This window comes from Hylobates moloch, unplaced genomic scaffold, assembly GCF_009828535.3.
Source record: "Hylobates moloch isolate HMO894 unplaced genomic scaffold, HMol_V3 SCAFFOLD_8, whole genome shotgun sequence".
Taxonomy (NCBI): domain Eukaryota; kingdom Metazoa; phylum Chordata; class Mammalia; order Primates; family Hylobatidae; genus Hylobates; species Hylobates moloch.
This window is the reverse complement of record NW_026652283.1, coordinates 87,117,439-87,137,466: the sequence shown is the minus strand read 5'-3', so window position 1 is coordinate 87,137,466 and position 20,028 is coordinate 87,117,439. Positions and strand designations below refer to the sequence as shown.

The 20,028-nt window shown below is 43.2% G+C and overlaps 1 protein-coding gene and 1 pseudogene across 12 annotated transcripts in view; one reads left to right on the top strand and one right to left on the bottom strand.

The window, feature by feature from the left end:
* TRAK1 (trafficking kinesin protein 1) overlaps positions 1–20,028 on the top strand; it is a 216,499-nt gene that overhangs the window by 120,989 nt on the left and 75,482 nt on the right. The window contains exon 1 of one of the 12 annotated variants that reach the window (XM_032161962.2): positions 16,528–17,207. The exons of 10 other annotated variants lie outside the window; for them this stretch is intronic. In XM_032161962.2, the coding sequence (XP_032017853.1) occupies positions 17,144–17,207 (64 nt within the window). In that variant the 5' untranslated portion in view covers positions 16,528–17,143. Of the gene's footprint in view, positions 1–16,527; positions 17,208–20,028 lie in introns of those variants that run through there. One more of the 12 variants, XM_032161963.2, reaches the window with a different exon arrangement.
* On the bottom strand, positions 10,345–13,818 carry LOC131384145 (thiopurine S-methyltransferase-like; annotated as a pseudogene).

The window sequence follows — 20,028 nt, the reverse complement described above, 5'->3', positions numbered from 1 at the left end:
GCCACCCTTGATGAAGCCACTGCCATCTCATCCCTGGACAGCTGTAACTGCTCTCCCAGCTTCCACTCTTCTTCTCAGCAGCCTGGCTGGTCTTTTTTTTGAAATCCAACTGGGTTATGCTGCTCTTTTGTTTCCCATTGCCCTTTGGATAAAATGCAGGGTCTTCGGAGACTCTGTGACCTGGCTCTTGGCTCTATCCAGCCAGCCTCGTCCCACCCTCCTTACCCTATAGCAGCCCCACCAGTGCTTCCAGACTCTCGAATACACCAAACTCCCATGACCTTGGATCATGCCGCTCCCTCGCTACCCCTCTTCCTTTTCTTTTTTTGTTTTGTTTTTAAAGTTTTTATTTATTTCTCTTTCTTTTTTTCCTGAGACTGGGTCTTGGTATGTTGCCTAGGCTGGCCTCGAACTCCTGGGCTCCAGCAGTCCTCCTGCCTCAGCCTTCCGAGTAGGCTGGGACTACAGGTGCATGCTGCTGTGCCCAGCTTATTTTCTGTTCTTTGGTTCTCAACAGAATGTGCTGTCCATGACAAGCCTTCCTTGACCATCCCATCTGTGGCATCCCCCACTTCTGTTGTCTTTTTCCTGCCTTCATAGCTTTCATCACTCTTTATTTGCTTATGTAAAGATAACCAATAATTATAATAATGACTCACATCTACTGAGTGCTTACCACTTGCCAGGGTTGTGCTAAATGCTTTACCTTTACGAGCACTGCAGGATATAGACAATAGATTTGTTTTAGTACATAATCCTCTTTTTGTTTAAATGATTTTTTAAATATATTATAATTGTTTTATCTAAATCAAATTGGCCTTTTAATCCTTAATTGTTTCAAGATATTAAAGTTAGTTTACATAGATTTAACACTTTTTTATAGCAATGTAAATGGACTAAAAATTTTTTTAAAAAGAACACTTTTAATACTATCCATGAAATTATAAACATAATGATATAATTACATTAATAAGCAAAACAGGTGTGAACAGACAGGTTGGGAACACACACGACCATTTTTCCATTGGGAAAATGCTCAATTCACAAGAGCCCAGATGCCTAGGCAGATGAGACAGTGGTCAGCTGGTTGGCAATATCAGCAGGCTGTGGGCCTTTCCTTCCTTCCTCCCCTTCCCCTTCCCCCTTCCCCTCCCTCCTCCCCCTTCCCCTCCCCCCTTCCCCTCCCTCCTCCCCCTTCCCCTCCCTCCTCCCCCTTCCCCTCCATCCTCCCCCCTCCCCTCCCCCTCCTCCTTTCTTCCTTACGTTTCCTTTTACCTTTCCTTTCTTTTTACCTTACCTTACCTTACCTTACCTTACCTTACCTTACCTTACCTTACCTTACCTTAATCTTGCTCTATTGCCCAGGCTGGAGTGCAGTGGTGGCGATCACAGCTCACTGCAGCCTCGACCTCTTGGCCTCAAGTGATCCTTCTGTCTCAGCCTCCCCAAGTAGCTGGGACTACAGGTGCATGCTACCATGCCCAGCTAGTTTTTAAATGTTTTGTAGAGACAGGGTTTTGCCATGTTGCCTCAGCTGTCTCATGCTCCTGGCCTCAAGTGATCCACCTGCCTTGGCCTCCCAAAGTGCTGGAATTACAGATGTTAGCCACCACACCTGGTCATTTTTTTTTTTTTTTTTTTTTTGAGACGGAGTCTCGCTCTGTTGCCCAGGCTAGATTGCAGTGGCACGATCTCGGCTCACTGCACGCTCCGCCTCCCGGGTTCACGCCATTCTCCTGCCTCAGCCTCCTGAGTAGCTGGGACTACAGGCGCACGCCCAGCTAATTTTTTTGTATTTTTAGTAGAGTCGGGGTTTCACCGTGTTAGCCAGGATGGTCTCGATCTCCTGACCTTGTGATCTGCCCACCTTGGCCTCCCAAAGTGCTGGGATTACAGGCATGAGCCACTGCGCCCGGCCTTTTTTTTTGCTTTAGAGACAGTCTTGCTCTGTCACCCAGGCTGGAGTGCGGTGGTGTAATTATAGCTTACTGCAGCCTCGAACTCCTGGCCTCAAGCAGTCCTCCTGCCTTTCCTTCCCAAAGCTATGGAATTGCAGACAGGAGCCACCATGCCTGGCTGGTTTTTGGGGGCCATGGCAAGTGCAGGCTTGTTAGAGGAATTGGAGAAGCAGGGATTAGTTAGGAAAACCTCTCCGCTTACTGTGTTTCATGCCAGGTAGTGTTTGTAACTTCAGAACCCGCCCTTACCTTACCTACCTACCATGTTATGCTCATTTCACCTACTGTCCCCTGCTGTATAGGGAGTGCCTTGAGGGCAGAGATCATGTTAGTTTTGTTCCCTCTTCTGTACAGAGGGTGGAGCCCAGTACCTGGCCCAGCTGAAGGAGGAATGTGCTGCTGCTGTCTCTGTATTTCCAGGTACTCCTTGTTGACCTCTAGCCAAGACGAGGAACCTCCTTATGAGATGTCATCTTCTGAGCTCTCTTGATGGAGGGAATACCACGTGATGACTGAACATGAAAAGTCTTGGCACAGTGGCTCACACCTGTAATCCCAACACTTTGGGTGGCTGAGATGGGAGGATTGCTTGAAGCCAGGCATTTGAGACCATCCTTGGTCACCAAACGAGACCCCATTTTTACAAAAAAAGAAAAACAAAAACAAAAAAACATGAAAAGTCTCATCCAGAGTATTTCCCACTGGGAGTTTTACTTTCGGCCTTTGTTTGTGTGGAATTGGACTGTGTGTGGGAATATCCCAGCTCTCTTCCTCCTCTGACTAGTCATCCTGGCTTTTTGTCTTTGTTTTTAGCTGAGTCCCTTTTTCTTTTTGGTGTGCTTAGATGTGGACATCTGTCAGTGCTCTGGCTTGGGGTCTCCTCTTGCCTACATCTTCTTTGTTTTGGCTGTTGCCTCTTTGCAGGTGATGGCTACATTTCTCTCTACTGCCTGGATATGTCGCCAGAATCTCATAGAAACTGAATGTGTGCTTGTCATCCTCATGCAAGCTCTTCTTACCACCTGCCCGACTTCCATAGAAACCCGGGGTGGACATGCGCCAGGCCCTCCCCAATGACTCTGTCCATTCTCAGAGGCGCCTTCCCCTGCTCTCCTGAATCCACCGATGCTAAATTTGTACCTCAGTCCTGGTTCTGAAACCTGTTTCTCTGTCATCATAAAGAAATCATGGAACCTCTCTGCACTTTGGTTTCCTTTTTTGGTGGGTTTAAGGAAGATTCTGTGACTTCGTTGGTGATGACATGGCATTGGGAGATAGGGTCCATTTCTGATTTTCAGAGTGAGGAAGCAGGCGTGTGTGTTACTGTTTTAAAGAATTGTGGCGCCTACCCTGTTCTTCAACTCTTGGTACCTGGCCTTGTAATGAACACAAATGATCTTTAAAAGAAGTTAGATTTTAAAAATAATATTTTTGTGGCTCACACTTATAATCCCAGTGCTTTGGGAGGCCTAGGCCGGAGGATTGCTTGAGACAAGGCATTTGAGACCAAGCTGGGCAACATAGGGAAACCCCCATCACTATAAAAAAATGTTTAAAAATTACCCAGGTGGTGCATACCTGTAGTCCTAGCTACTTGGGAGGCTAAGGTGGGCGGGTCACTTAAGCCCAGGAGTTCGAGGCTGTAGTGAGCTGTGATCATGCCAGTGCATTCCCAGCCTGGGCAATCGAGTGAGACTCTGTTTCAATAAAAAAGAAAAATAAATAAATAAATAAAATAACATTTCTTTTCTTTTCTTTTTTTTTTTGAGATGAAGTCTGGCTCTGTTGCCCAGGCTGGAGTGCAGTGGCACGATCTTGGCTCACTGCAATCTCCACCTCCCAGGTTCAAGTGATTTTCCTGCCTCAGCCTCCCTAGTAGCTGGGATTACACGCATGTGACACCACACCAGGCTAATTTTTGTATTTTTAGTAAAGACAGGGTTTCACCCTGTTGGCCAGGCTGGTCTCAAACTCCTGATCTCAGGTGATCCACCCACCTCAGCCTCCCAAAGTGCTGGGATTACAGGCGTGAGCTACCACGCCTGGACAAAATATTTCTCGCTATCACAAAAGTATGCTGATTTTAGGTGATTTTGAAAATAAAAACAAAAAGATGACTAACATAGCAACCACCACTCACTTTTCGTGAGATTTTTTTCTAGATTTTTTTTTTCTGCAACACATTTATTTAAGGACATAATGCATTTTAAATAAATATTGTATGTTGACCATTTCCCGTGGCATTAAATTTCTTGAAAAACACAATTTTCAGCATTGCTTAATATTCTGTCATTTATTTTTGACCATTCATCTATTATTAGGAATCCAGGCTATTTCTACTTCTTCCCCAAATAACACATGGGTGAATACCCTTTTACTTCCGGATATCAGGCCAGATAGTACTTACAAGCAATTTGCCTGAAAACACTGAATTTGGTATTTAAGAAGCCTGAACACATCCTAAAGATTTTTTTATTCGATACCTGAGGCGGGATGTCTTACCTCTTTCTTAGTTTGTGCAGGTTGTTATTCATTAGTGAATGTTTGGAAAATAATGAACAGGTAATGGTCAGGAAGGTGATGACTAAAGTTTATGTGAATATGGCATATCATTTCAAGAAAGATGGGTTTTTTTCCCTTAAACTCAAAGTTATCAAGAGATCAACTTCTCAAACTTTGTACCAAGGGCAGTTTTGTGGAGGAAAGCAGTAATGTATGCTATTTGTGGAGTTTAGCTAGAATTGTTAGATGTACCTGATCCCTGTGAAGTAGTTGATATCTCTGTGTGGGTTGGGTAACGTTGCTTTATAGTGAAGGTTTTCTTCTTCCCAGTGCCTCTGAGAGGAGAGAAAGTGGTTGGAGACCCACCAGTCCTGCATGAGAGGGCCGTTTCTCCATCATCCACTGACTAAATATGTGACCTTGGGCAAATCACTTATCACTGCATTGGGACTCAGTTTCTTATCTGGAAATTAATCAGCATTAAATATTTTATGGTTCTCTGAATGTTTCTTTGAGAGATTTTCACTCTGTAGTTAATGGTATCCCATGATGAAGTTTTTTAAAATTGTTTTTTTTTGTTTATGGCCATTTCTTAATTTGAGTTTCTCTGTATTGCAAAACAGGCTTTAAGAGAATAGGGACCTTTAATTTTTGTTTTATAGAAATTGTAGTGTTGTTTTCTTTTCCAAATGCAAGTGCTATTAAATTGCTTTCAGGTGATAATGTAGGGAACATCTTATAAGTATTCTCAGAACACTATAGACATATGCACTTAACTCTCTAAGCATGTTTTAAATTACACAGGACTTTTCTTGTTAAGATATAGATATGTACAAGTCTTAAATTCTAGTAGATTACAAATTGTCAAAAATAATTTTCATCTTCAGAGAGTAAATTAATGGAGCAGAGTCCATGTCTGCTTGAATGGGCCAATATCCTCTTCCCAGGGCCTTGTGTTGAATAGGTGCCTAATGAATGCTTCTTAAATAAGCGAAAATGCAAAGACATGTTTTTAAATTTAAAAAATAAGCTTTCTCCTTCCTTATCTTTTTTCATAAAAACAAAACAAGATTTAAAACCCATGTATAGAATAACAAGATCATTTTATTTGTTGCCACCTTCTAAAGATTGCCTTCATTTTAATTAAAATCCTAACTGAAACAAAAATAGAGACACTGGCCAGATGTGGTGGCTAACACCTATAATCCCAGCACTCCCAGGGGCCAGGCAGGAGGAATGCCTGAATCCTGGAGTTCGAGACCAGCCTGGGGAACATGGTGAGGCTCTGTCTCTATTGAAAAAAAAAAAAAGTACACACACCACAAAATGCAGTACACCTATACAAATTAAATGAATAAATAGCATACAGTGCTGACCTTCTGAAGGGGAGTGTGGTCATAATTTTATTATTTTATGAGGTGGTCACCTAAAAGAAAGCATAGGGTGTGGGGGGGTGTGTGTGTGTGTGTGTTTGGAGGAGGGGTACCTCTTGGAACATCAAAGAGTCTGTTGTCACCTAGACGTGTGTGTGGTGAGGCAGGGTTGAATGAAGGAAGGAAGGATAAATTATTGGGGTGGAGTAGGGGTTGTGCTGAGCTGGAAAGGGGATCTAATTGCCAGGAACTTTTCATTATCATCTGCTAACAAAGCTAATGGCAAGACGTATGCATTATAATGTATTTAAAAGTAGTTGCCAAGAATTTCTCTTGTGTAAATGCCCAAGTACTCTGGCTATGTCCTTTCTGCCATCCCCAAGCTCTGGGGCCATTTTGTTTACAGGCAAGGACCTAAGTGAGCCCTGAGAATTGTGCCTTCTCTCTTCTCTTACTGCTCACATATGCGGTCTCTTTCTTGGGCCCATTTTTCACCACTGTTATTTGACACAGAGGTCTGCAGGATCAAAGGTAGAAGCAGAGACACCTTGGAGCACAGTCACTTCCTCTACATTAGCCAAATGCAGTCATGATGCCTCCACCCAGGTGTGGGCCTGGGTGCCAGGTGCTGAGTGGAATTGAGGGTGCCCATCTTGGGGAAGTAATCAAAGGCAGCCTCGTACCAGGGTGCACGACAGCACCAAGAGCCTTTCACAGTGTCTGGTGAGCACTGCAGCCAGGTACTCATACTGGTCAGCAGACCTACCCTCATGGTCCCTGGGCTTACTTACTTTGTCACCTGTCACCTTCCAGATTTCATTTTTTCTCATCAAACCAGATTCCAATGTTGAGTATTTATTTTTTTCTTCTTAAGAAGAAAAATGCCTGGCAAGCAATTCTGTACAGATTTTTCTTTTTCATGTTATTTCAGCATATCTAAGACAAAGCTGGAATGGACTCAGGTGAGAAATTGACATGACAGCTCAGCTCACACTCCACCTCCCGTGATGGGCCCAGGCTACTGTGGTTCAGCTGAGTTTTGGCATGAATAGAATACGGGGCCGTTTGAGCTTCTGGTTTACTTGTGTTTTGAGGCCTGTGGCACCTGCTGCATGACTTGCTGGACATAGGTGTGAGATTTCCCATACAGCCTCCCAGGCTGGCAGGAGGCAGACTCAGAACCATGCAGGCCGTGTACTGATGCTACCATACCCAAGCCCTTTTTCTTCTCTCTGTCCTTCTCAGAGGTAGGGTTGATTTTAATGAGAACAACATTGAGGCCAGGATGCATGTTGGCTCCTCAGTGCTCTGCCAAATGCCATCTCCCTGCTTTTGGATATGTTCTCTAAAAGCCAAGCTTCGTTCCCCCACCTTCCCCTGGAGGTGGGTTGGTGCCTGTGCCTGAAATGAGGAGGAGATGGTTTGGGAGGGGGTAGTTGACAGCAAGCTGTTCATTAGCAGCCTGCCTTCTGCCGTGGGTGCTCAGTGACTGGCAGCGGCAACGTTTTAAAAAATAAAGATCAGGCTGGGTGCAGTGGCTCATGCCTGTAATCCCAGCATTTTGGGAGGCTGAGGCAGGCGAATCACGAGATCAGGAGATCGAGACCATTCTAGCTCGATGGTGAAACCCCGTCTCTACTAAAAATACAAAAATTAGCCACGTGTGGTGGCACATGCCTGTAGTCCCAGCTACTTGGGAGGCTGAGGCAGGAGAATCGCTTGAACCCGGGAGGTGGAGGTTGCAGTGAGCCTAGATCACACCACTACACTCCAGCCTGGGCGCAGAGTAAGACTCCATCTCTGAATCAGTAAATAAAATAAAGATCAGAAAGAGAACTCTGCAGAAAGAAGCACCCTGCTCAGTTAATTTTCTGAAGCAAGTGGAAGGAAGGCCTGCTTGTAAGGCTGTCTTTCATGTGAGCCCTATGTCCCCCTCAAGGACGGAAGGTTAGGAAGCCTCTTCCGGGTCTTCCTCTCTTCTGCCGTGGGCTTCTTGGCTGGCCCGGCATACAGGTGCCCTGACCAACAGGGAGGAAAGCTCTGGAGTCTGGAAGCAGGTTACAGAGGGGAATTGGGACCTCGGAGGGCTCTGTGTGCTAGCAGTAAGGAGAAGCACTGGGGACGCAAAGGAATTGGGAAGTTGTTTTGTTCAGACGGCCACATCGGGGCCTGGGGCATGCCTGTGCTGATCTCCTGTGAGGCATGGGGGAAGGTGGGATGCGGCAAGATCTGTGAGGTCTGAGACACTCGGGCAAACTCATAACTGCATCATTTATATACTTTATCACTCAATTGTTAGTGTTCATTCATCTTTTTAATATATAAATTGAAATATTCATATACTCACACAACTAATAAGTACAAACTTAGAAATTTTATTAAATTCTCTTAAACATTTAAATTTGATTGAAAACATATTTAATTAGATCTGCCTTAACATCACAGACCAAATCTATTAGATTCTCTTAAATGCTCACAAAAGAGAACATGTAGTTGTAGTAATGACGACAAAACTCCTGATACTCACACTTAACATAAGCATCAGTACTGTGGGTTTAATTCATTTCTTTGTGAATTTCTGCATCTGTTTTATATTTTTCCAGTGATCTAGTAATCTTAATAGATATTAAAGAAAATACGATCTCAGCACCTGTGTTAGATTCCTAGGGCTGCTGTAACAAATTACCACAAACTTGGTGGCTTAAGACAATAGAAATTTATTCTCTCACAGTTCTGTAGGCCAGAGGTCCAAAGTCAAGGTGTTGGTACTGCTGGTTCCTTCTGGTCGCTCTGAGGGAGAATCCATTCCCTGCCCCTCTTGCAGTTTCTGGTGGCTGCCGGCCGTCCTCGACGTTCCTAGGTTTGTGGCTGCATCTCTCCAGGTTCTGCTCTGTCTTCACGTTTCCCTCTCCTCTGTGGGCCTTTCTTCCTCTTCTCCTCTGAGAACACTTGTCATTGGATTTAGGGCCCAGCTCAATCCAGGATGATGTCATCTCAAGACTTTTAACTGAATTACACCAGCAGTGCCGGGCGCGGTGGCTCATGCCTGTAATCCCAGCACTTTGGGAGGCTGAGGCAGGCAGATCACTTCAGGTCAGGAGTTCGAGACCAGCCAGGCTAACATGGCGAAACCCTGTCTCTACCAAAAATACACAAGATTAGCCGGGCATGGTGGCGCATGCCTCCCAGCTACTCAGGAGGCTGAGGCAGGGGAATCGTTTGAACCTGAGAGGTGGAGGTTGCAGTGAGCCGAGATTGCGCCACTGCACTCCAGCCTGGGTGACAGAGTGAGACTCTGTCTTAAAAAACAAAACAAAACAAAAAAAGAAGAAAATGAATTACACCTGCAAAGACCTTTTTTACACCTTCACAGCTTCCAGGTGGACATTATCTTTGGAGGGGCCACCTTCAACCTGATGTCTTTTCCTGAAATGACAGATTATTTATATTTGGCCACTTGTGGTTGTGACCTGGTGTCCCATCCAAATGACACATTTCACCTGAAACATGTTTGAAAATACGTACAAGATTTGTTAGTGTCTTACTGTTATCATTAGCAGCTTTTATTGAGCTTTTATCTTCTAGGAATTTGGGGCCCCAGTGTGGGCAGTCAGCTCTCCTCTGGAGCCCTCTGGCCAATCCATCACCTTACAGCCCTGGGGCTGATCCTACTCCTACGTGAGTATAGTCTGTGCCCACAGCGTCAGGCCTTTCTGTTCTTGATACTTGCTTCCTCCTTCCATGTAGGGTTGGCTTATTCAGAACCATTCTACCTAGAGACATATTTTTACACTGTTTTATAAAAGGTATTAGTGGCAGAAACAGAGCAATCATACACACCCACCTTTGCTGCTTCCTAAAATGGATTAAAAATAACTTCCTAATATATTCTCCCTTCCTTTATGTATCAGTTGCCCTGTTCACTTGGTTGCCCTTTTCATTTTGATAGTCATTGAAGATTCATGGCCTTTACAGACTCACCTTGTCTCTTTTAACCATTATTAACTCTATTCTCTTTTGTATGTTCAAATTGTCACAACACAGTGCATGGTAGTCCTTTTAAGATGGCTTTTATATACCTTATCACTTCTACCCCAGACCTTTTGAAGTGGTCTTTGCTTTCTTGAAACCTGGTGTTGCAGAGCCCTCTTGATTTTTTCCCTGCCCCAAGACATGGAATCAGCCACTCTACAAGGAGCCCTGTTAAGGTCTAACCTAAATCTGGGCACCAGAATGTTGACTTGCTGCTGATGGATTGGAGGGGTGTTCTTGTTGAGCCACTTATGTGACAGAGCTGGAAAGAGTTGTTTTGTTTGTTTGTTTTTAATATCATGAAGTTACATAGATATTTTCAGTTTAACTTTTAACTTTCCTGATCATTTATTTTGTTCTTAAAAAAAAAAAAAAAACTTCTCAATTTGTTTTCTCTGTGAGGTGCTAACTTGAGTCTTTATCTTCTTTAATTGTACCTCTTCTTTTTTTTTTTTTTTTTTTTCCAAATTCCATTAGCAAATAATCCTTGGATGCTTTTTCATTCACTTATTGAGAAGTGGAAAAGGCTTAGGACGGGGATCATTTCTGGTTTATATCCAGATGCTTTTGGTATTCTCTGTGCAATCCTGGGCAAGTGACTTAAACCACTAAGACCCCTTTCCTTGTCTCCACAATGGGGGAGCCATTAGGTCGCAGGGGTCTGAGGAGTAAGTGAGATATAAAGCACTGAATGCCAGGTATACAGTCAGCACTTTCTAAATGGGGCAGCTGAAGATGTGGTGACTAAGGAATGGCTGACCAGGTGGCTGTGAGGCTTACCTGAGATGGCTCTTGGGACCTGTTCTTATTCCTGACTTTCTGGTGGCAGTGGTGGAGGAGTGTCGGGTCATGGTAGGGAGGAGGCTGCTTTTTCAGCTGCAGTAAACCTGGGCCGAGGGAGGGCTGTAACCCTTAGGAGTGTTGGGACTCTTGGTATGAAGGAAAGTGGATTTGATGTCAGATAGACTTGGATTTTAATTGTGAAACTCTTTGCAGAGCTGTGGACAGACTACTTTGTCTTTCCAAGCATATGAAAGACTTTTGGTGTAGTTCACTTTGAAATTGCTTGAAGCTTATAAAAATCACCCCTAAATGATGCTGTTTCCTTTGTGCTTATTTATACATTGTTTTGTTTCTTTCCTATTTTCTTAAAAAGTGAATTGGATATGTGCAGCTTTGGACTTAATGTAAGCTGTGCTCAGTAATGTATTGTCACTGTTTAGAAATGGTGCCTCACTCCCTACCTCACCCCACCTGTCACTCCTGCTCATTACTGTGAACTCAGTGCCTTTGAATCAGTTATGCTGGAAAAAGCTTATAAATGGCATTTCTACCTCATTTCCCTAATTATAGCTTAGGAATTTGTACCTTCTTTTTAATTGTTCATTTCCTGGCTTATTTCCCTTAAAAAAAAAAAAAAAAAGATTAGAGTCATGAAGATGATCACAACTAACATTTATTGCAAACTCTCTTTGTTCCAGGCACTGTGCTAAGTGCTCTGCCATACACTAATTGATTATAGCTTCCCTGTCTCTGTGGAATGTATTATAATCACCCCCATTTAGCAGATGAGACTGATGTATCTAATAAGGTCACAGACATGTAAAACAAAGAGCCCGTACCAAACCTCAGACCATCTGACTCCAAAAGCCCATGCTCTTAACTAGGAAATCTGTTATTTTTTTACTTGTTTTATGGTAATAGGGTAGGAATAAAATGTTAAACAAATTCATAGTTCTGTAAGGTAAATGTGCCAAGTTTTATTTAAGGGGTTTCTATCAAAACAAAAAAGCAAGCAAACAAGGGATTTGTATCCTTGTATTTTTTTTTAACTTTAACAAAATTTATTCTTATAATTTGAGAATATATTGTTCCATATAAATTGGATTATTTTATTATAATGTATTTGTTTTTTGATTCTGTACATATAAAATTGTACGTGGAGAAAATGTGCGAAGAGAAGGCTAGAATTTCAGTAAAACACAAAGGTTTATAGTGAAAGCTAATCTTACAACTCTTGGGATCAGTTGAACCCTGCTGAAGTATTACATTTCTTCAGTTATTCTAAATTTCATAGAATGTCAGTTTTTCTATGTCTATTGTATTTAAGTAATATTCATTGCATTTTTCTTTTATTTTTTAATTATACAAGTAATACATGCAGATTGATTGGTAAAAAGTCTTGCAGTCTGTAAGTAAGACACACAGTCATAATCTTCTACCTCCTCTCCTCCCCAAAGGAGCTACTTTAACATTTTAGTATCTACTTTCTTCTAAAAAGATATATGCAGTTTTGAAAATTTAACAACTGCCTAATTAAGAATGGGCAAAGGGAGCCGACCATGGGGGCTCACGCCTGTAATTCCAGCACTTCGGGCGGCCGAGGTGGGCAGATCACTTGAGGTCAGGAGTTTGAGACCAGCCTGGCCAACATGGTGAAACCCTGTCTCTACTAAAAATACAAAAAATTAGCTGGGTGTGGTGGTGCACACCTTTAATCCCAGCTACTTGGGAGGCTGAGGCATGAGAATCCCTTGAACCTAGGGTCAGAGGTTGCAGTGAGCTGAGATCGTGCCACTGCACTCCAGCTTGGACAACAGAGCAAGACTCCATCTCAAAAAAAAAAAACAAAAAAACCTATGTGCATTTTTGAACAAAGATCTTTGATATGATTTGTAAACAATAAAAAATTTATGCATTACATTTTCATGCCTTAGCATAATTTTCAATTGCTGAAACTCAAAAACATGTTGATGTTACTTGATTTTGTTTACATCTGATTTACTTTTCTGTAAGTAGATACAACTTTTCAAAAATGTAGTCAATTTGCCAACTTTCATGTTGTTCTTCAAAAGCATTAATCTTCTCAAGACAATGAATATTGCATATTGTACTGAACAACCTTTCAATTTCAGCATGTGGAACATAAGATAGTGGGCCTGCATGTTTAGTTGGGTCATAAGAAAGAACACACACGAGGTACTGAAACCCTTTTCCCAGGAGGGACAACGTTGTATCTGCATAGTGTTTGAAATCTCCTAGATTAATGGCAGCCAGTGCTCCTCTATCCCAAATTCTGTCAAATTTGTCGATATGTGTTTGGGGAAGATAAAAAATGCTGCAACAGTACAATGAAATGTTCTCTGAAGAACTATTAAATACTTCGGCTTCAGGAACTTTGCTAATTGGTTCTTCTGAGTAAGAAAGATTCTGCTCTGTAAAAAATTCTCGTATCCCAAGTGCACTGATTTATACACCAACTACATTGTGTCCTTGGTCTGCAAACCGTTTCATCTCAACAGGGAGGAAAAAATACCTTCAGTCTACTCTTGCCTTTAAGAAAAGTATCCAAATGCTTCTTCAATAGCTGATGTCCTTGTTCTTGATGGAAAGCAGTATTGCCGTTCACCTACTTGTCTTGCCAGTCTTCCAGAGTTCATACTTGGTTTTCCTGACCTCAGTATTGGGATACTCTTCCATATCAAGTGAAGCTTTTGTATCATCCATAGTTTCATAGATACCATTGTCTCATAAGTGTATGTTTTTAATGCCTTTACTGGTTTATTACACAGGATACTGTGAAGGATACAGATGAAGAGATATGTAGCTCCAGGAACCTCCATATGTTCAGCTATTAGGAAGTTTGTCTGACTTTCATGTAATGCTTTGAGGAGTTTGCATTTCCTGTTCCTTTATTTTATTTTTTTAGTTTTTGAGGTAGGGTCTCACTCTGTCACCCAGGCTGCAGTGCAGTGGCATGATCACGTCTCACTGCAACTTTGAAGTCCTGGCCTCAAGTGATCCTCCAGCTTCAGCCTCCCAAGTAGCTGGGTCTACAGGCATGTGCCACCATGCCTAGCTGGTTTTAAAATTTTTTTTGTAGAGATGAGGTTTGGCCATGTTGTCCAGGTTGGTCTTGAACTCCTGGCCTCAAACTATCCTTCCTTCTTGGCCTCCCAAAATGGTAGAAGTACAGGCATGAGCCAATGCAACCAGCCCTCTGGTTCCTTTATTAAGTCATTTTGCAACTTCTTGTTGGAACTCCCCCACCCTGATTGGATTGAAGTGGTGAACATTGCTGATTTAGGAGTTTGTTCTTAACTATTTGCCTGTTTATAAGGCCCATCATCATCTTTTTAGAAATACCTTAAGGTATCTCAGAAAACCTCAGGACACCAGCCTCCATTCACCTGTCTTGAGGTGAACTTCTGAGGGGCTATTTGGGGGCTTGCAGTGGGGCTCTTGAGAGGCACCATCATGGCCAGAGATAGGACGATATTAAAAACTAGAGGGAGAGATGACATGTGTCAGATAGCAGGGGCAGTTATAAGAAAGCAATTAAAATCATTGTCTGGGCCGGGCACGGTGGCTCACGCTTGTAATCCCAGCACTTTGGGAGGCCGAGGTGGGCGGATCACGAGGTCAGGAGATCGAGACCATGGTGAAACCCCATCTCTACTAAAAAATACAAAAAATTAGCCGGACGTGGTGGCAGGCGCCTGTAGTCCCAGCTACTCGGAGAGGCTGAGGCAGGAGAATGGCGTGAACCCGGGAGGCAGAGCTTGCAGTGAGCCGAGATTGCGCCACTGCACTCCAGCCTGGGCGACAGAGCAAGACTCCATCTCAAAAAAAAAAAATAAAATAAAATCATTGTCTGCTGACTTTAAATAGTCACAAGTTCTAGAAAACTTAAAATGTATATTCAAGTTGGGATCAGGGAGAGGGAATAAAGTAAGTGAGGGAGGTTATGGGATCTGATATCTACTTTGACCAGAAAGAATGTGCAGTTGGGTTGGGAGTGCCTTGGAGGAGGAAGAGATGATGACAGAGGGGCACAGGTCCTCCAGGGTATAAGTGGTAGCCAGGAGACAGTAGGGCCAGGGATGGTGTCATTCCCTTGTCTCCTACATTTTCTGAACTTTTTTGGAATCCTGTTAACAATTTTAGCCAAAATTCATCATCAACATCAGTGGTTCCACTGCCACATGCAGGGATGGTTTCTTTGTCTGCTTGTGGTCTGGGCCCCTGCCTTTAACTTCTCTTTTCCCTCCGGGACTTGAGGCTCTGTTATCCACAGTGAGTGCCAAAGGGTTGGAGCCCCTGCAGTCCACAAAGGGACAGGACCTGCTCTCACTAAAGGCTGGGCCAAATGGGATCGGCCAGCCACCTGACAAGTGGGAAGGTCTGATGTGGTATCCTGCCCAGGTGTGCAAGCAAAGCCCAATGATGATGGCCAGACATGGCTGTAACATGAGGAGAGGGTACCCCAGAGCAGAGAGAGATTTCTTTAAGGACCTCACAACACAGCATTACAGGCTGTTCAGCTTCCAGTGATTTAGGAAGATTGAGATAGATCGGTACAAAGTATGGATTCCATCTAAGATTCTTTATATAAGATGTGTGTGTCTATGTGATTTTCCTTTAAATTTTCTATTTTACACACAGAAGCAGACATACACATATATGGAAACACACACACACATGCTGTTGACACCAACAGATACTTACAATACCTAGCCAAGAGGACAATGAAGTAAATAAATAGTTTTGGTAGGCCGGGCACGGTGGCTCACGCTTGTAATCCCAGCACTTTGGGAGGCCGAGGCGGGCGGATCACGAGGTCAGGAGATCGAGACCACGGTGAAACCCCATCTCTACTAAAAATACAAAAAATAAAATTAGCCGGGCGTGGTGGTGGGCGCCTGTAGTCCCAGCTACTCGGAGAGGCTGAGGCAGGAGAATGGCGTGAACCCGGGAGGCGGAGCTTGCAGTGAGCCGAGATTGCGCCACTGCACTCCAGCCTGGGCGACAGAGCAAGACTCCGTCTCAAAAATAAAAAAATAAAAAAAAATAAAAAAAAATAAAAAAATAGTTTTGGTTTAGGGCAAGGTTCTCAACCAAGCAATTTTGTATCCAGGGGACATTTGGCAATGTCTGGAGACATTTTTGGTTGTCACATCTTGGGGGTGGAGAGTAGTGCTACCTGCATTTAGTGGGTAGGCACCAGGGTTGCTGCTAAACATCCTACGATGCCCAGAATAGCCTTCCACAACAATAATTATCTAACCTCAAATGTCAATAGTGCTGAGATTGAGAGACCCTGCTTTAGGGAATGAAATTTAACGTATAGGATAGTCTAAAATCTGTCTTATTATCCACTACCTTGTTTTATTATGAATATTTCAAACATGTCAAACATTTAGAACTAATATTAACTGTATTTTTTTAAGGAAATAAAACATATGGGTGCATTTATAAGGAAAGTTTTAAAACCTCATTTCCTCACTCCTTCCCCAGAGGCAACTTCCTGCAGATGGACTGTTTTCTTCTAGTGTGCATTTTTGCGCCTTGATTATACATGTAAGTGTCCATGACATACAGCATATTGTATTGCACAAACCCTTTGTGATGGCACCCTCCTCTATTTGTATGTGACAGGCTGTTTTTCTAGAAGTTTGAGCAAAAGCATGACCAGAGAATAGTAGTGCATCTAAATGAAAATGTTTCCATTTTCTAAGTAATTTACATTTCCTTTAAGTGGTGGTCAAAAATTATAAAAGATGTTTAATGCGTTAAATCACGTTGAGGAAAAGAAACCAAAAGTAATGATTTGCAGATTTTAAAAGGTGGCAGATTTCGAATCCAGAATCTTCTTTCTATTGTAACCCAGAGTAGGGTGAATAAGCTTGTCCTTACATTTGTTGAAGGTGATGATGGTGCTGACCCCCCTGTCTCTCCTTTGCCTGTACCCTCTCTTTTCCCTGCCTGGCATCTCTCAGCCTCTGCTGCCAGCATCCTTGGAAGACATTTCCTCCATCTCTGCATCATTTTTCAGAGCCGGCCAGTTTCTATGGCAACAGTTAGATTGAAAGATGAGCGGCAAGCAGGAGACGAGGCTTGAGTGAGACAGCCGGTGGTGGTGTGTGTCCCTGACGTCACCCCCTGGGCGTCTGGATAGGACGATCCTGGCTACTCCCATTCAGGGCTGCTGTCCAGTGCCGCTTTATTGGCAGTGCTGCCAGGGTCTCCGGTAGCTCTCTGCAAATTGCCTTCCTTTCTGCTCCTCCTACTCCCTCCTTTCCCCGTAGAATTTTTCTTTTCATTGCCCACTTTCCTGTTTTGGCTCCAGACTGTCGTTAAGAATGTACAGCCTAATTCTGGTGTGTTTCGGGATGTTCTTCTGCCCAGTATTCTGGAAGGGCGGAGAGGCATGGCAGCGTTTTACTTGACGTTGATGGCGCTGTGAAGTCCATTCTTTCCTCTGCGAGACTACTGACTATGCAGAAATTTATCGAAGCGGATTATTATGAACTAGACTGGTATTATGAAGAATGCTCGGATGGTAATTATGGCCCCTGCAAAATAGAGCTGGGATGTATAGGGGCATTGTCTCCTTCTGGGTGGGGGGGTCCTGAAACCTTTAGGGGAGACAGGCGGCTGGCGGGTGGGGGGTACCAGAACTAGCACCACTGGCTCTGACAATTCCAAAGGCATGGTGGAGGAGGTGGCAGGTGGGCAGGGCTCTTTACTGTGAAAGACTCCTGCAGTATGTATGATCGTTTGCTTAGAAGGGGAGATGGTTTTTGGTGTGCTGGGCTTGTAAGTGTTATACTTCTATTGGATTGAATTTTCTCTGGTGTGAGACGTGAGTGTGTTGTTGATGCATGTATGTGTGCAAGTGGAAATGTGTTCACTGCGCTCTTGCTGTTGGAGGGGTTAGGAAACTGGGGGCTTGGAATAATGTGTTCAGGAGGTGGCTGCCTGGACTGTCAGCAGCAGGTCTGGAAGACTCTGCCCTTTTCTGAGCCCAGACCTGGGAACCATCAGAGGCTGGAGAAAAGGCAGAAGCAGCTTACCACTTAGCGGGTGATTCAAATGAAGTTTGCTTGTTGTATCCAACAGAGATGGTGGTGGGGAGGTGATGGGAGGGGCAGGGAAAGAATGTGTCCTTCTGTCACTACCTTGGTTTGTGCAGGGAGGGTGTGGCACATTCCAAGGGAGACTGGGTGGAGGCCAAGTTGTGTGGCTGGACAGGTCTCAGGAGGTTTCAAGCACACACAAAACAGCACTGAGTTGCGTTCTCAGAGACATCATAGTGGGCGGGGTCTCAGGTTCCTGGGGTGTTGGACATCAAAATTGTGTATTACACAGTTAATCTGTCTTTAATTTTGTCTTAAAAATGACCCTGATATCATATGCCTTCACAAAAAAGGAGCACAATTAATATATACACTTTGAGGGTCTGTTCCCGGGTGATGATATGTTCCCAGCCCTATATGAGCCATTAATAGATAAGGTAAGTGCTTTTTAATTGAGTCGGGAGTTTCAGAATGCTCTATTCCTGACTACATTTGATTAACCTGAATGATGTAACAGGCTGGGACTTGGCCTAGTTAGTAAACTGAAAAACTGCATAATTATCTCTTATCCACTGATTTTTGCCTCGACTGTGGCTTAAGGCTTTCTCAGGGGATGGTATTTAAATGTGCGGAAAAACTATGCCAGTTCAACCTCACTGTCCCCTGGCTTTAGATGCAGACATTGTCATATTGGTTCTGTGTATGTCTTTAACTATCTTGAGTAACAAGGATTGGAGGCAGTTCCCAGGGTCATGAGGGGAAAGGATGAATGAATTCTTTTTTCTTTGGAATATATTCATTCTTAAAGCAAGTTCCCATTCTGTTACCTAACCCCAAAAGGAAATTCTAGAGATGCTCCTTTTTGGAAACCATCATTGACCTCCTTCTAGTTTCCTTGGTGATTTGTGACTCATTGAACCCTCTATAACTTTTTAAAGTAAGGGATTGAATACATCCTCACTGTACCATTGGATTAGGGAGCACTGGTTACAGCAGGGTGCTGTCAGAGGCCCGTGGATGAGTCAGGTGTGGCCATAGCTCTGTGGATGCCATCCTAGAAGTGGGGGAAGAAGGTTTCCTAATACCATGACCCAATTGCACACCATCCAGTTCCCTTTACACCCTGAAATAAAGCCAGTCACTTGTCATGGTCAATCTGGAGGGTGAGCGGAGGCCTGCTCTTATCTGGGTGTCCATCAGAAGGATTTTCTTACCCAGCATTTCCTCAGTTGAGTTTTTTGGCCCTGAGAGACCCCGATCTGTCTTCCTGTAAGAGCAAAGGAAAATGGAAGAGGAGATGGCTCATCCGTTCAAGGGTAAATATATTGATTGCTATTATTGTCTGAATGTATGTTGAGCAAAATACTTGTCTTTTATCATCTATCCCATTTTGGATGAAGGGAAGAAGGTTTTTGACACAGAATTTACTGGGACCGCTGGTATTTTCATAATCCCATTTAAAGAGATAGCAAAGTAGGGAATAAAAGGAACAGAAGTCCAGAAATAAACTGGTTTAGGAAACGTACAAAAAGGAGATTTCAATTATGTGCTAATTTTGTGGTTACTTGCTTACACATTTCTAACTAGTTGGGTTCCTTCCTAGCTTCAGGCAGGTTAGTCTGGAAATGAAATTTGCCCCTGTTTATATGTACCTGTCTTTTATTTGCCTCTGTCTTTTTTATTGCAACTCAATAGACACACACCATTGCTTTGTCTCTGATTATTTGGCATTTGAATTGTCAATGAGGGAAGCTTTTATGGAACTTTTGATACTAATAAAAGGTGAGTCAAATGTTTTTAAAAAGATGCAGAATCATCATTTATGTCAGAGTTACTGACTCACACTTAAATTGCAGTGTTAGCACTGAAAAAGAAATGTATATAGATGGGAATATAGATTGCAGGCCAATTAGGACCCCTCTTTTGAAGTTGGAATTAAGGGATAGCTACTGTTCTCTTCTATCTTTGAGGGTTAGGAGAACTTTATTCAGTGTTGAATAACTGTATTCCTCCCGTTTATTAATGTTTGTTGTGGTGGTCTTCTATTCAGCACCCATCTCTGCCTGCCCTGCTCCCCCGCCCCCAGAGGAGGATATAATAAGAGGCATGGGACAGGGGCTTATAATAATAAGACATTGGAAGGGTTGATTACCCAGTGTCTTCAAGTAACTTTTACAAGAGATTTGAAATAGCCAGCTATCAATGCAAAATAAGAATAGCTTTGGCAGAATTTGCACATACATACTCAATGTTTACAGTTTAAACTCCGGTGTCAGACAGAGTCATAGTTACTCAGATTGGATG